The sequence below is a fragment of the Torulaspora delbrueckii genome, chromosome 3 (genome assembly GCF_000243375.1).
Source record: "Torulaspora delbrueckii CBS 1146 chromosome 3, complete genome".
NCBI lineage: Eukaryota > Fungi > Ascomycota > Saccharomycetes > Saccharomycetales > Saccharomycetaceae > Torulaspora > Torulaspora delbrueckii.
Window position 1 is genome coordinate 157,407 of NC_016503.1, and position 16,013 is coordinate 173,419.

At 41.2% G+C, this 16,013-nt stretch overlaps 6 protein-coding genes and 1 non-coding gene across 7 annotated transcripts; 4 read left to right on the plus strand and 3 right to left on the minus strand.

The window, feature by feature from the left end:
- Window positions 1-175: 175 nt before the first annotated feature.
- BLM10 (proteasome activator BLM10) lies at window positions 176-6,616 on the plus strand (the record flags this gene model as incomplete). Its single annotated transcript, XM_003680149.1, has 1 exon — window positions 176-6,616. The coding sequence occupies one exon, from the start codon at window positions 176-178 to the stop codon at window positions 6,614-6,616; it is 6,441 nt and encodes a 2,146-aa protein (XP_003680197.1).
- A 196-nt stretch (window positions 6,617-6,812) lies between these two features.
- On the plus strand, window positions 6,813-7,460 carry SEC4 (Rab family GTPase SEC4; the record flags this gene model as incomplete). Its single annotated transcript, XM_003680150.1, has 1 exon — window positions 6,813-7,460. The coding sequence occupies one exon, from the start codon at window positions 6,813-6,815 to the stop codon at window positions 7,458-7,460; it is 648 nt and encodes a 215-aa protein (XP_003680198.1).
- A 295-nt stretch (window positions 7,461-7,755) lies between these two features.
- On the plus strand, window positions 7,756-10,275 carry VTC2 (vacuolar transporter chaperone; the record flags this gene model as incomplete). The annotated part of the gene is made up of 1 exon (XM_003680151.1): window positions 7,756-10,275. The coding sequence occupies one exon, from the start codon at window positions 7,756-7,758 to the stop codon at window positions 10,273-10,275; it is 2,520 nt and encodes an 839-aa protein (XP_003680199.1).
- Window positions 10,276-10,512: 237 nt separating this feature from the next.
- On the plus strand, window positions 10,513-12,213 carry ULP1 (SUMO protease ULP1; the record flags this gene model as incomplete). Its single annotated transcript, XM_003680152.1, has 1 exon — window positions 10,513-12,213. The coding sequence occupies one exon, from the start codon at window positions 10,513-10,515 to the stop codon at window positions 12,211-12,213; it is 1,701 nt and encodes a 566-aa protein (XP_003680200.1).
- A 36-nt stretch (window positions 12,214-12,249) lies between these two features.
- Window positions 12,250-14,868, minus strand: MSH4 (MutS family protein MSH4; the record flags this gene model as incomplete). The annotated part of the gene is made up of 1 exon (XM_003680153.1): window positions 12,250-14,868. One exon carries the CDS (start codon window positions 14,866-14,868, stop codon window positions 12,250-12,252), a length of 2,619 nt encoding a protein of 872 aa, XP_003680201.1.
- On the minus strand, window positions 14,865-15,836 carry HST2 (histone deacetylase HST2; the record flags this gene model as incomplete). Its single annotated transcript, XM_003680154.1, has 1 exon — window positions 14,865-15,836. The coding sequence occupies one exon, from the start codon at window positions 15,834-15,836 to the stop codon at window positions 14,865-14,867; it is 972 nt and encodes a 323-aa protein (XP_003680202.1).
- Window positions 15,837-15,920: 84 nt separating this feature from the next.
- Window positions 15,921-15,994, minus strand: TDEL0Ctrna4N. The gene has a single exon. It is a non-coding gene; the product is annotated as a tRNA-Asn (tRNA).
- Window positions 15,995-16,013: the final 19 nt, after the last annotated feature.

Here is a 16,013-nt window from a genome sequence, read left to right on the forward strand (position 1 = left end):
AACGATACTTCCTTCGATTGAAGACTGTTAGTTATCCAGAATCTGCTAATAAGCTACGATTGAAGTAGTTATACATTGTGGAATTATTATACTGGCCTTCAATCGGTCCTAATCTCAATACTCTGAATAGCCTTTTTTCTAAAGCCCCATCGGCGAATCTGCTTATTAGTGAAAAATGTCAGGTATCGATGATATTAAGGCGCCAATTCCCCTGAAGAATAAGACTGTATCCCAATTGAAGGGCTTTGAGATGAAAAATACTAGATGCAGCTCTAGTTTGGGTGATGATTCAACGAAGAGGCAGCGCTTGTTTTCCCCAGAACCGGGAATTGCCACCCAATTGAGAGCTAGATCATCTACTCCAAGAGCTGCTTCTCCTAGACTGCTCAATGGTATGGATTCCGAAGACATTTTGAAACAAAGACTTAAACACTATAATCTGGATTTTGTTGAGGATAAGACTGAGCACTTGAAGAATATCTACGATCCAAGCTCGAAATGGTTCGGTAGAGCGGTAAAACCTCCATTTCCTATTGAGGAATGTCTACCGTACAAGACTGAGAGTCATAAAGATCAGGCCAGGTACTTATGTCATGTGCTTGTGAATCTATATATCGCCATCGGCTCCTTGGACATCCAAGGTCTCATTAATATATCGAGCAAAGATCTCGCGGAGCTCAAGACCGAGATTGATAACCTGGCACTGAGTACAGATCTCTTCCGTTTGTCAAATGATATATCGGATTCCGAAGTCGCTAACAATGATATTGCTGACTTCGATGACGGCGAAGATGAGGATGATGAGTATGATGAGAACGAGTACATTGATACAGTCGGCCCAGATTTCAATGCTACAGGTAAGATCACAGCCAAATCCGCCTCGATAATAAATGTCAACCATTGGACAAATGAGTTCAAGAACTGTATGCATTTCGAATTCCCTATAACACTGAGGAAATCAATAGCAACTGTCTATTACTACCTTTCACTAGTTCAAGGACAAAAAGTCTATCGGCAAATGCATGTGGACATGTTCACAACACTGGTTACTACGGATGACGATGGAACGAACTTCACAGACTTGCTTCTCGAGGCTGGTTTGAAGTTAGATCACAAAGTGATGCTAGAATTTCTCAGAGAGTTTTTACCGTACCCAGATCCAGACTATGTTCGTTATGATGTGACATTGAAAGAAGATTTGCAACTATTAAGACTACTTCTTAAATTGGCCCATAGTGCAAAGGCATTTTACGATGAGGAAGACGCAAACTTATTGAACAATGTTATGGAAATCCTGCTGTCAAGTCTGGCTCCTTCAACCATGTCGACGGTTATGCCTGTAATCACATCTTTTGTGCCCTATCACTATCATGAAGACAGTAAGATCACTGACTACCTGCCATTTTGCTTTAGTTTCTGGAGTTCCATCAATGCTAACATCGGTGTTGATACTCACATGTACGATCTCATGGGGACAGTGGCCGAGGACGCCCATTGGAGGCTTTTGAATGGAACGCTTCAGCCAGAACTTATCCCCAGTGTTCATAGCGGCGACTACCTAATTTTCACCGAAGAGCAAATGTCGTTCATGTTCAACAGATCTCAAAACCATTTAAGAAGTGATGGTCAAATCCACTCATTTTCGCGAACGGTAAGACCGCTTGTTTTTGCATTGAAGGGCTCAAAGAGTGATCTTTTCTTCGAAAAACTGACCGCATTGACCAAGTCAATCGAGACTTTCGTACACCCATCAAACAGTGGCTTTTGGACAAAGCCAATATCGAAGTTTGTCCATGGTTATATCAAAATGTACCACTCCAGAGTTAAAAATGAAGAAAAAACTAAAGAGGGCCCCTCTGACATTCGGTTGACACCTCAGTGTCACTCCAAATTAGTGGATATTTTCTTGCATCTGCTTGTCTTGGGAGCTCAAAATAAGAACACCGATGTGGCAAATCATTATATCTCATGCTTTGCTTATCTCCTAGATTTGTCACCCAGCAACTCGAACCTGATTTATGATAGGATTCTAACCGACATTTATGAAGCTTTAGCTGGAGAATATGTCAACTCAACACACCGACTCATTGCGGCTCTAAAACAGTTCAACAGGGTTATCAGGTACATGGTAGAAGATAAGCTATATCGCGTTCATGTTACAAATGTTCTGCTCATGATGGTTTCGAAGATTGATATGAATGACATACAGTTAACGAGTAACATCATCAATGGCATTGTCTCTATTGCATCTTTTATTCCTTTCGAAAATTTTGCCAAAGATGAGGAATACCTAACTTTTGAATCTCACACACTTCCCTTTATTGAACAACATTATTTCCATTTTAGTTCAACTGAAAGATTCGAAAAGTTTGCATACGATGAGCAGATTTTGCAAAATGCCTTCATTGCATCTACTACTATATTCGAGAATATCCTTAGAATCTACGTTGATAAACTCTTTCTTTTGACTGATGTGGATCTTGAAGAAGGATTCGTGACCAAAGTGAATCAGACGACAATCATCATGCAAGAGTCCATGGATGAAAAGACCTTCAATAGCTTCGCGGAACTTCTTCAAAAGAGGTTGTGGGATAACGACTTTTTCAGGGAGAAGAATCCAAAGTTTGAGTTGATAACCATACCTCTATCAGCGCTTGTTAGAAGAAATTCAAAATTGAGCAGTCCTCTATTTCATAAACTCATTTACCACATTCGTGAACAAATCGAAAAAGGAGCTGGTTCTGTGAGAGGATCGACCGAAATCCAACAAAGAGATCTGAGACTTGTGCTTTACTTGTCAGCTTTGAATGAGGTATTGAGGCAAGCACATGAATCTATTTTGGAATACAGCGGAAAACTGATAGAATCAATGCTATACATTTATGAGAATATTACAAACCCTCCATTGGATGTTATCACTTCCATCATAATTCATAGTTCCTGTGCTACACTAACTAACACCGAAGTTGTTGATTACCGCTTATTTCCTGAGGACTCTAATATACCCCCCCTCGAAAGATGGGGTGGCTTGCAATTCGATGATCGTAAATTCAGCAAAGAAAATATCAGATTCAAATGGCACACACCAAATAGCGCTGAAATTTCGTTAGCGATGCAAATCTTGGAGACATTCATTGAACATTCTATTTCTCAGGTCGATCATCTGATGGCTCAGCCGGTAGCGGATGCCAACTACGTTGACAAGATGCAAAAATACATTTTGATTATCACGCATGCCCTCTCAGGTTCAAGCTTACTCTTCGACCCCGATTTTAACAAGAATAAACCTCATACAGCGGACTCTTTAAATTATCGCGAAAGATTACTGTTGTTGAAGAGCATACGCGATTGTAACTGCGATAGTCAAGAATTGGATATCGACATTGAGCAAATTCGATCAAGTAAAGGCGACGATGACTATTTGGATGACAAGGAAGTTGATTTGAAAATGCTCGGCGACGAAACAGACGCGATTGAAATGAGGGATACCACGCCAGATAACATCATCATGGACTTCGGTGCGGATGTATCAGAAGCGCCATCCGGTATTGCAACTCCCGAACCAGGGTCACATTTTGAAGGAGGTGTCAGTTCTATGATGAACTCTCGTTTGGTGTTCAGGGACCTGGACATTTACACCTGTAACTATCCTTTCGGAATTACTGCCACAGAAAAGCTTCTCCATCCACAATATCTCCAAGTCCACAAGATTAGGGCTAAAATCGGAAGGTTTTTCCGTAAAGTATACCTGTTTCTCTCTAAGAAGTATGAAAATAACACAGCAATCTTCCAAATATTATTGCATGGATTGAAGGTGTGGTTTACCGACGTGGGACAAGAAACAATTTTCAATGAGGATCCAAGCGCCTCTTTGGATCTGGACTTTCTCGAGAATATCCAAGCTCTGGCTAATTTAACGGAACCTTTTACGAGGACATGCTTAGCGGTCCGTGCCAATGACTTTCATCAAACAAGGGTTCTGTTGCGTTCTACGAACAGATACCCTTCTGCATTAGAGACTGAACTACTGAAGGATATTATCAATCTAGCATCATCGGTATACCCCGATATTCACAAGCCTGCTCAGGGTACACTGGTTCATTGCATGAAGCAATTTGTCGGCTCTTACTCTATTATTATCAAGAGCGTGATATCCAGTTTAAAAAGCTCTCTAGACACACAGGATTACATGAAGCTGGAAGTGGTGTTGAAAGTGTTGATGATCAAGAAGATTAACCGAAAGTTGGTTTCAGACTACAAAAATCTGAAGGAACTCGTTCTCATCTTAATTCGATGCTGCAAGGTTAATGATTTTGAGATTGCTATGCACGCCGATAAAATACTGAGTGATGTTGTTAGCGGTTTAAAGATTCCCTCAAGTGTATGTATCCTTGATGAAAGAGCTTTGAGCATTTTGTCACCGCCTGATCACTCTATCAACTTACAGGTGCAGGCAGTCAAGCTGGCTAAGGGGAAGAAGCGCGACTACTATTTCTCTTTAATAATGGAGCTGCAAGAAGAGTTGATCAAGATTTTAAACACAGAGGAAAATGTGGGCTGGAAACTCCCGGTTTTTATCATGCGATTTATCTCCAAGATTCAATCAAATCTGGAGACAAAAGTGAACAGAGAAGCGATAGAGATTATCTTCAGGCAAACCGAATCTAGACATCCGGATCTCATCCACTTGGCTCTTAAATCATTTCTTGGGACTTTCAATAAAGTGCTTTCCTTAGCTGATTATAACTATGACATCACAAATGCCTATAGGAGCACTTTCGATCCAGATCACATATTTCAGATTGACACTTCGGATGTGAAGGCTATTTCAGAACTTGAATTGGAGAGGGAAGATTTTAAAGATCCCAAATTTTTCATCGATTCAAAGATGTTTGTCGGTTGGTTATGCTGGGGTGCTCCGATGAAAGTCATGAAACCTGACACACTTCATTTGACTTTTGAAGATAACGAACTCGAAGCTCTTACTTGCATTGGAGGGCTTATCACAAATGAATGGTTGGACGCTATTGTATCCAATTTGATCCAAGACAATGAATCACACGGCGTGTTCAGCAGCGGAAACGTATCTTTCTTCGTGCTTGTCCTGTTTCTGATATCGAAAGGCTTCATGAACATGCCCTTCAGTAACATACTGCAAGTTTGTCGTCAAAGCTACAATAGGTATGACAAAGCATCCATGATTATGTCAATAGAAATATTGGCAGCGTTGATGTGCAGCAGCAAATACCTCGATTCCAACGCGCTAGCAGAGAGGGACAGTTTTATTGAAGAGTTCTTGCCTAGCTGTTTGGATCATGAACTGAACCAAGATGCATTTGGTATCTGGGCAACAGTGTGTTGGTGGCTCCCCACAGTTGTTGATTTGAGAAGGTGTGAGCCTTTTTATCACCATTTTTCCAACATTGAACACTTACTGGACACTAAAGCCGATGATCCGGCCCACCAAGCCTCGAAGCTTTTGATGTTGCGGAGCATTTTTATCAGTTTGGAGTACAGAACTCCAGGGATGGAACAAACTCTGGAACTCTTAGTGATGGACCACCCATACGATCAGGTTCGGGAGGCTGTCGCCAAGATCCTGGCGACCATAATCCAGAACCAAAGTTGTCCTTCCTGGAGATCAATCTCGGAACTTCAAGAAAATGAAACTTGTGATTTGAGCGGACTAGGTACACCGCTCAGACGTATGCCCACGGCCACCGATGCGTTCATCAAGCAGCTGTTCGTACATGTCGCTGAAGAAAACTGCAAAACGGATGGCCTCACACCACAACAGATTTTGAAGACCAAATACTTCTACCTCACATCGACGATCATCTACTGGATCAAGGAAATGGCCCGCGGCCCCAATAAGATTTTACTAGTTCCATACATCATCCATTATGTGGCTCCATTTCTAATGCGAACCCTTAAACATAAGGATGTGTGCAAGCTTACCGGCTTGGAGCCCTCGATGCTGTATGTTGGTTTATCGTATTTGCCCATCAGGAAAGAAAATATCCACCACCTTGTGGAGTTACTATGTGACACTTCGAAAATGACCTCGTCACACCAGATCAAATTACAATTACAGTTCGTGCAACATTTCTTCTCAACTCAACTTCTACAATTGACTAAGAACGAGAGGAACGCCATTCTGGACGTGGTTTGCAACTACTTGTACCATGAAAAATTCATCGAAGTGAGAATGAAAGCAAGCGAAGTTCTTTCGGACATCGTGCATAATCTAGGTGATCGTAACGATAAACTCAACGAACTCGTACAAAGGTTCGATCAAGGTTTGGGCCAGTACACTTGGGAACAAAAGAAAGCGATCTCCAAGACAAATGTACAAGTTCACGGCAGCATCTTGGGTCTTGGGGCAATTATCTCAGCATTTCCCTACGTTTTCCCACTACCTAAATGGATCCCCAAACAATTGAGCGAGCTATCGTCGTGGGCAAGAACTAACGGTGTCGCTGGTGCCGCCGCTAAAAGTGTCATAAGCGAATTCAAGAAAGTCAGAACAGATACCTGGAAATTTGACAGACTATCATTCAGTTCAGAGGAACTTGAGGACCTCGAGGGGGTCCTATGGAGTAGCTATTACGCCTAAATACCAGTCTATTTAACTTCAAATTTATTCAGACTTTACGTCGGGTGACGGTGTTTTTCTTACACTTTTAGGCAGGGGGATCTACCTGATCGATGAATAGACGTATAGATAGTTGAAAGGAACAGCGAACACGACTCGTTAGACCTCATTTAAGACTTGAGTGGACTCTTTGACAAGTGTAAAGCAAGAAAGCAAGATGTCGGGTTTGAGAACGGTGTCTGCTTCCTCCGGAACGGGCAAGAGTTATGATTCAATCATGAAAATTCTGTTGATTGGTGATTCTGGTGTGGGTAAATCATGTCTATTGGTGAGGTTTGTCGATGATAAGTTTAACCCATCTTTCATCACCACTATTGGTATTGATTTCAAGATTAAGACCGTGGATATTAATGGTAAGAAGACAAAATTACAACTTTGGGACACTGCGGGACAAGAAAGATTCCGTACAATCACTACAGCTTACTACCGTGGAGCTATGGGGATTATTTTAGTGTATGATGTGACTGACGAAAGAACTTTCACTAATATCAGACAATGGTTCAAGACAGTCAACGAACATGCAAATGACGACGCACAGTTGTTGCTAGTGGGCAATAAGAGCGATATGGACACCCGTACGGTCACTTACGAACAAGGTGAAACACTTGCAAAGGAACTTGGGATCCCATTTGTCGAGTCTAGCGCCAAGAACGACGACAACGTGAATGAGATCTTCTTTACGCTAGCCCGTCTGATCCAGGAGAAGATCGATAACGATAAGCTAGCTGGCGGTGCCAACAGCGGCAGAGAGGGCAATATTAACATCAACTCCGGCAGTGGCAGTACAAAGTCGGGCTGTTGCTGAATACATGTATACCTAAGTAACTAAGCGAACAAGCAAGCCTTCACAAGCGCTACAAAGCTTAATTGAATTCAAATAAAGTCAAGCAAACTCAAATCAGCTTGAAGACCAAGCAGATTGGCTCTTGATGGCTACTTATAGCTCTCTTTTAGCTTTTAAAGCTTGACGGCTGCTCCACACGTGGATGTAATTTTGATGTTTGGAAAAAAATGCCAAGCAAGGGAAAGTATATAAACCTTAGAGATGATGGTTGTAAAGCACCTCCCACCTAACAGGATCTAGTTGAACCCATCAAAGAATGCTTTTCGGAGTAAAGTTGGCCAACGACGTTTATCCTCCTTGGAAAGAGTCTTACATCGACTATGAGCGTTTGAAAAAGTTGTTGAAAGAAGGTGTTATTAGGGACAGGTCAAATGGCGCTAGAGCCAAGAGCGAGGATCGCGATTTTGCCTGGAACGATAATGATGAGTCTCGTTTTGTCGAAGCATTAGATAAAGAATTGGAGAAAGTTTATGGTTTCCAGATAAAGGAGTATAATACACTTCTGGAAAGATTGAGTCGCTTGGAGTCGCAGACTAATTCGGAGGAAAGTATCAAAAACCTAGACGCAGATGCGTTTCAAAGTGTCTTGGAAGATCTGTTGAGTGAAGCTCAAGAATTAGACAACTTTTACCGTTTGAACTATACCGGATTTGTTAAGATTGTTAAGAAACACGATAAATTACATCCCAAGTACCCATCGGTTAAGTCTTTGTTGGAAGTTAGATTGAAAGAGTTGCCATTTCACTCTGAGGAGTTATCTCCTTTATTGTACCGTGTTTCTTTCTTGTACAATATCTTGAGGAGCAATTTTAGCAATGTTTCCAAATCCTTGGCTGAGGCACCAAAACTGTCTAATGTCAATGGTTCTGTCACTGGTAATATCAATTTTGAAAGTTTTAAGTTCTGGGTTCATAACGATAACCTGATGGAAGTTAAGACTAGAATCTTAAGACATTTGCCAGTGTTGGTCTATGCATCTGCACCAACCGAGAATGATGACCTCATCGACAGATACGAAGCTGTTGATGCTGATGTTGCAGCCCCTTCCACGAGCTCTAGTGGAGAGAATTACGATAATGGTCTACGTGATAACAAATCTTATGATCCAGTGATCACTGCTCTGTACTTTGACAATGAAAGATTTGAGCTTTACAACAACAAGTTGCTAAAGGTCAACTCTTCTCCAACTTTGAGATTAAGATGGATGGGTAGATTGCACGACAAGCCTGAAATTTATTTGGAAAAGAGAATGGTTGTCGAAGACGCCGAGTCCGGCAACACCGAATTGGAAGAGACTCGGTTACAGCTTAAACCAAAATACATTAGCGGTTTCATCTTCAACGGTGATCAAAAGATTAAAGCCCAAACTTTGAGCAAATTGAAAGAAAGTGGCATCGGGGAGAACCAATTGACCAAGACTGCAAACAAATTCGATTCTTTGCAGGAGTTTGTTATGCAAGAAGAGTTGCAACCTCTCTTAAGAACTACTTACCGTAGAACTGCATTCCAAATTCCAGGTGATGACAGAATTAGAGTCACTATAGATTCTGATATTCTATACGTCAGAGAAGATTCCTTTGACAGTGACAGACCAATCAGAGATCCAAAGAACTGGCACAGAACCGATATCGACTCCAATGTCAGCAACCCAATGAAGTTCTTGAGAAATGGTGAATACTCAAAATTCCCATACTCTGTTATGGAGATCAAAGTGAAGAACAATGACTCCCAAGGCTCATCTAATGGTTCCCAAATGTCATCCAACAGGTTGCCTAGAAAGCACGGTCAATGGATCTCAGAGTTGACGAACTCTCATTTGGTCAAAGAAGTTCCAAAATTCTCTCTATACGTTCAAGGTGTCGCATCCTTGTTCGGAGAGGAAGAGAAATTGGATGTTTTACCATTCTGGTTGCCAGAATTGGATACCGACATCAGAATTGATCCAAAGCAAGCCTATGAGGAAGAAAAGAAAAAGATGAAGAAGCAAAAGGAGACACAGGCAAAAATTGATCAAATGAGAAGGCTCTCCAAGATCTCCTCCCCCGGTAACGGTGATCATCAGCAGCAGCAACAACAACAGCAAGTAGAGCAATCAGCACAGGTTGCACCCGCCCAACGTGAAGCTGATCTGGATGATCACGAATCATCCGACGAGGAAGATGAAGCACAAAAAAAGAGAAGAAGCAGGAAGAACAAGAAACAAAGAGCAGAGGCCACTTTCTTGAGGATTCTAGCGGGTAAGGACTCTAAATTGACTGGTGTCGACTCCGAGGACGAGGAAATCTCTTTACCTCCTGGTGTTCAAAAGCCAACTAGTTACATCAAGAACGCTGGTCCTGTCAAGGTCGAAGCTAAAGTTTGGTTGGCCAATGAACGTACTTTCAACAGGTGGCTGCGAGTGGTTAGTTTGCTAAGTATCTTGACGTTCTCCATCTACAACTCCGTTAAGAAGGCCGAGTTCCCTCAATTGGCTGAATTTATTGCCTACATCTTTTTCGCCTTAACCATTTTTACTGGTCTGTGGTCTTACTGGATCTACATTAAGAGATTAAACGTTATCAAAGAGAGAAGTGGTAAGCATCTTGATGCTCCAATAGGTCCAATACTTGTGGCCACTGTGGTCGCTCTCACTCTAATAACTAATTTCGTTGTAGCTTTCAGAGAGAGTGCAAAGAACCAGAAGAACTCCTTCTCCACAATGTCAAACGATGAGCTTTCTGAGACTTTGATCCCAATTCAGAAGTTCATATATCGCCTTGTCGGCGCCAAGGAATGAATTTCGACCCTTATATAGGAGGGGAGATAGTAAGCATTAATGCAACCATCCAAATGTAATAAGCCGTAATATAAGTGTAGTTAAATAATTCAAAAACGATGCATCTGATCAATTTTTTTGATGCTACTATATCGAAAAAGACAGTTGAGTTCGCTTAGTTTGGTGAGGCCATAACAGAAAAGGGTTCAAAAAGGGAACAAAATAGGTGTTAAGTGTGATAGCTTGGATTGAATATATATGTCAGTTGGAGCTTACAATACTTTGAAGACAGAAAGCTACTTTTCTCCCTCATTTTCCCCTATATCAACTTATAGATCATCAAATGTGCCAATATTCAGTTCTCGAAGAAATATGAGCAAGAACGGTAGGAACGTACCTAGAAAGTGTTTTAGTGCCGAAGAAGTTCACAGTTCCTCTGAGAAACAATCTACAAGCCACGATTTACGAGTAAAGGGAATTTTCGATGGCATAGCAAGCTCAGTTTATGATAGTGGGATGTTGATATGGCGTAAGATAGTTGGCGCGACGACTACTAGAGACGAAGACGGTCAATTAACCAAGCTAGACGGCCATGAGGCTGTAAAGAAACGCTCTAACGAGTTTGACGCTTTTCAACTGCCCAGAAAAAGAAGGTCATTAAAAGAGCATCAATCAGACGAAACTATACTTGACATAACATCGCGAGCGCAGGAAAATGATGAGTTGTGCACTTTACATTTCTCGAAAGACCCTTTTAATTGGAATGATTGGAAGACTAGCGAGATTGAACCGAGAGAGGACGCAAGGCAAACGCAGCAGTATGGTACAACGTTGATAAGAAGAAGCAGATCGCCTAGAAAACTTCATGGTAACAACCAATTGACGCCTCGAGCTCAATCCGATGAGGTGAAGTATTTGAAGACGATATATAATGGTGAATACCAGGTACCAAAGATATTGGAGGATGAACGGGAGAACCAGCTTTCCCTGTTACAGAGGGATAAGGATTCACAGCTGAAGAAGACCATAGTAGATTTGACACAGAAAATCAAAAACATTTTGGTTGAACGAGAAGGTGCTAGTTCTGCTTCAGACGATGATTTTATGATAGTGAGTGAACGCAAAGTTAGCTCACTAGAAAGAAAGCGTTACGACTTTCAAAGGCGAAGAGTGAATGTTGACCGAGCTTTACATCAGTTGGATATTGATGAAGAGTTCAAGACATATAGGCAACTTATTGAAGAGAGAAAACATATCCAAGATGAGGTGAGAAAGAAGAAGGATGGTGACAAGGGAAGGAAACTTGTGCCAGATATTGGACAGGATGAGTCGAATAAGGTTAAAAAGACATTGCGTAGGAGTGATAATGGCATATTATCAAATAGAGATAATTTTGAGGTGACAGTACGAGATTTCAAGACACTGACCCCTCGAAGGTGGCTAAACGATACTGTTATTGAATTTTTCATGAAACAAATCGAGAAAAATAGCAAAGGTATAGTTGCTTTTAACTCATTCTTTTACACCACATTATCTGAGCGAGGATATCAAGGTGTCAGAAGGTGGATGAAGAGGAAGAAAGCTCAGATCAATGACCTTGAAAAGATTTTTGTTCCAGTGAATCTAAACCAGTCTCATTGGGCCCTAGGTATGATAGACATATCCCGGAAAAGAATCGTATACGTCGACTCTTTATCAAATGGTCCCAACGCAATGAGTTTCGCGATCTTGAATGACTTGCAAAATTATGTCATAGAGGAGAGTAAGAATACGATGGATGCAGATTTCGAATTGGAAAACCTAAGGTGTCCCCAGCAGCCCAATGGGTTCGATTGCGGAATTTACTTATGCATGAATACACTCTACTTGAGCCAGGATGCTCCATTGACTTTTGACCAGCATGATGCGGTGCGAATGAGAGCCTACATCGCCCATTTAATATTATCCAAAAAAAGCTAGACAGATATATATTTAATCATGGTGAGCAATGTTCGATTATTGCTCGAAAGATTTGATAAACTCCTCTTGCAGAGCTTTAAGTGATTGGTAGGAAACCTCATTGCTATCCTCCATAACTTCATATAAAACCTCAATCAGGTTGTGAATTTGTTTCATTTGATTTACGTTCTGAAGCGCCGCTTCCTTGTCAATATCATCCTCACGTATACCAGATGACGTCGATTTCTGTGCACTGAGCAAGTCACATATTTTATAAGCACCTTTTATGATCTGCGGGTCAAAGATTCTACTGACGGTTCTTAAACCAGGGTTTTCGAATTTTTTTATCTCCTGACTCAATTGATAATGCATTTTGATTGAGCTATCGTTCTCTAGTTCAGCCTTCATGTGAAAATGACTCACTCTAGGTTTATATCTCAAAATCTCAGGTATATACTGGAAGTGAGTGGACAGAAAAACTGTGCATTGGACGCTTAAGAGATATTCTGTAACTGCCAATGATATTGAGAAGCCATCCCCAATACTCGATCCTCTGCCCAGCTCGTCTAGTATAACTAACGTGGAAGAATCTGTGTCATCAAGAAATTGAGCAATTTCTTTCATTTCGTAACAAAAATTTGACGAGCATATCTCCAGGGAATCATTACAAACTCGAGCATGGATCTTGGAATAGATCTTGGAACATGCATAATCAGCAGGCACAGCAGACCCCATTTGAGCCATAATACAAAGTAACACAACTTGCCTCAAATACACTGATTTACCACTCATATTACATCCAGTAATAATCTGAACCGAGGAGCTATATGGCGTATTGAGGATCTCATTGGGCACAAAGTTCTCTACCAAGGTTTCGAGTACGGGATGTCTCGAGTTTTGGAAAACCACTCGGTCGGATATAGCTGGTATCACATAATTATGCTTGTTTGCATTATGAGCGAAACAGCACATTAAGTCCAGCATTGAAGTGGCTTCTGATATCATGAACAAAGTGGATATTTCGGTCACAACTTCGGTCAACAACTGCTCTACCATTTGCTCGCTGATCAGGGAAATTTCAGACATAACCTCTTTCAACCTCGCATTCATCTTGATGATATCAAGAGTCGTGCATTCAATGCGAGTTTTCTTGACCGATCTATTGATGAACACGTCAGGCAGGGTCGATAGATCCCGCATATCGTGCCTCTTAATTTTAATATAAAAACCATGATTGGATTCGTATGCATAATCAAGATTTAATGAGTATTCTTTTGAGAGATCTTCCACATGCTTGATTATCTGATCGATGATATTCTTGTAAACTTGTCTTGAAATCTCAAGTAATCCATTAGCACCACTTTTCACTGCATAAGATCTTTGATTTTCCAATTCTAGATTGGACGATGCCCAAGTGCAATCCTCGTTGATATAGATGTTAATATAGGATTCAATCTTGGAAATTGCCTCACAACTAAAGATATCCTTCGTCTCGATAAGTAGCCTTGCTGTTAGATCAGCTTCGCTAAGCAATCTTCGAATATTCTTTGCAGTCTTAATCGTGCTTTTCAACAAAATGGAATAGTTAATCTTCTGCTCTGATTTAACTGCTGATTGATTTACTGACAACAGCTTAGCAAACAGCCTATCTAAATCCTGAAACCCTCTCAATTCGGATCTCAAAACATCCAAGAGATCTGGATCATTTCGAAGTTCCCTTACGGATTCAAGACGTAATTCGATGCTGCAACGATCTGTCAGTGGTTGCAAAATGCTATTCCTCAAAAGTCTCTGGCCCATCTTAGTGCAGGTACAGTCAAGAAATTTGAAAAAACTTAACCCCTTCTTTTCAACAACATTATCAACAAGCTCTAATCCCCTGATCGTTTTTGAGTCAATCAACATCGTATTTTCTGTCGCTTCATATGTCATTCGAAATTTTTTAAACTTGGTCAAACTGCTATTTTTCTTATTCATAACAATATCCTCAGTATAAGCCACTGCAGCAGCTGCGGCACTCAATGCGAAAGTCTTATCCGCTATCTCATCCAGTTTCATTTTCTTTTGACCATCTGCCATCAAATATTTGTAAATTGCATTCAATCCATCCTGAGAGTTGAAATTCCTGTTCGTGGTCTCGCTAATTTTAACAGACTCAGAAACATTAAATTTGATGATCGCGGCCAACTTGGAAACCACTGGATTCAATGATGAGCTGGGAAGTAAGATCTCTGTGGGTTGGTGGATCTGAATCTTATGTATAGCACGAATGTAAATTTGTGAGTCCATAAAATCCGAGATTGACAACTCTCCCGTGTTGTAATTAATAATGCACACCCCTATGCGAGTCCCAATGTCCTTTGCCATCTCAAAGATGCTACAGAGAACTCGATCCGGAGAGTTGACCAATAAAGCCCCAGAAGTAGTGTTGGCTGTTCTTGAAGGATGATGTTTTGTGGGCAATCTAGATTGGCTTGTGACGAGTTTCTTTCGAGATTTCCGCCTCGAAGTGCGACTAACTTCCGGAGACTTTCTCGACTCACGTCTTGAGGCTCTCTCAACTAAAGCTACCGAAACAGAAGAATTAGAGGCTCCTGTGCCATTTGAGATGTCAGCCACTGTATTCTTATCGAAGCACTTTGTACTCAAAAAACTCGACCACTCGGAACCACTCATTCTTTCGACGTCTTCTTGTCCAGGTTCAGCTTCTCCAAATCAGAAACAATCTTATCGACCTGTTCCGAAGCTTTAGTTTCCTGTTGCTCAGTGGCTAATGCTTGTAATTCTGGCAACCAACCCATTTCTTCCGCTAAAAGCTCGGCGGCTAAATCAGCTTCTCCGTGAAATATGATATCCTTTTCCCTAGGATAAGCTTTAAAGTCCCCAACCAGTTCCTTGTTGATCAAAGCTCTTAAAACTGTCTCAGGGACCTCCTGCGGCAATGACGCAAATGGATAGACGGTCAGCGAAGTTCCTACGACCATAACGAGATGTCTCTTATCTTTCTCGTCTAGCAGCCATTGCTGATCTTGTTCCCAAGTATCGAAAAACCTAGATGGTAGACCTTCTCCAAAGAAGACGATAGCGGGCTTTACGAGTCCGTCACATTCATCACAACGGGCGTAGTCGAACTCAGGAGCTTTCTTATCCTTTGAGGATGATTTCTTGGGGTTTAACTTGGATTTGAATTTTTCTAATGGGTACTTCTTGGCACACTTAATACAGTGATTGCTGGCAAATGAACCGTGGGCTTCGATCACATACTCACTGCTGATAAGAGCCTGATGCTCCACTGTATCGATATTTTGAGTGTAAACCCTCTGTAATCTTTTCTTGTCTTCAAACAGCTTCATCAGATTATGGAATCTGCTAGGTTGAAAAGTTCCGGGATAAAGCTCTTGTGCTAAAGTGTAAAATGGTTTTGGATTCTCTTCAAAATAATCCACATCGAAGACGGCTTCTGCAAATGGAAGGTCCAATTTGGCCAGATTGTGATAAAGACCAGTTTTTGGAGATCTAAAATCCGGGATACCACAAGAGGTAGAAATACCAGCACCTACCATAAAGATCACCTTGGCATCGGGATATTTTTTTAGATGATCGGCAAATTTCTTGATACTTGAAGCCTTTTCCATCGTTGGCATTGCTTAATATCTACGCTCTTTGGATTTCACTGTTCTTTGAACGGAACTCTTGAATAAGTTAAATTTTGTTAATAAAAAAATTATCGACCTCGGTGAGGATTGAACTCACGATCTTGCGATTAACAGTCGCACGCCTTAACCAGCTTGGCCACGAAGTCTGGAAAACTTATTGAAAAT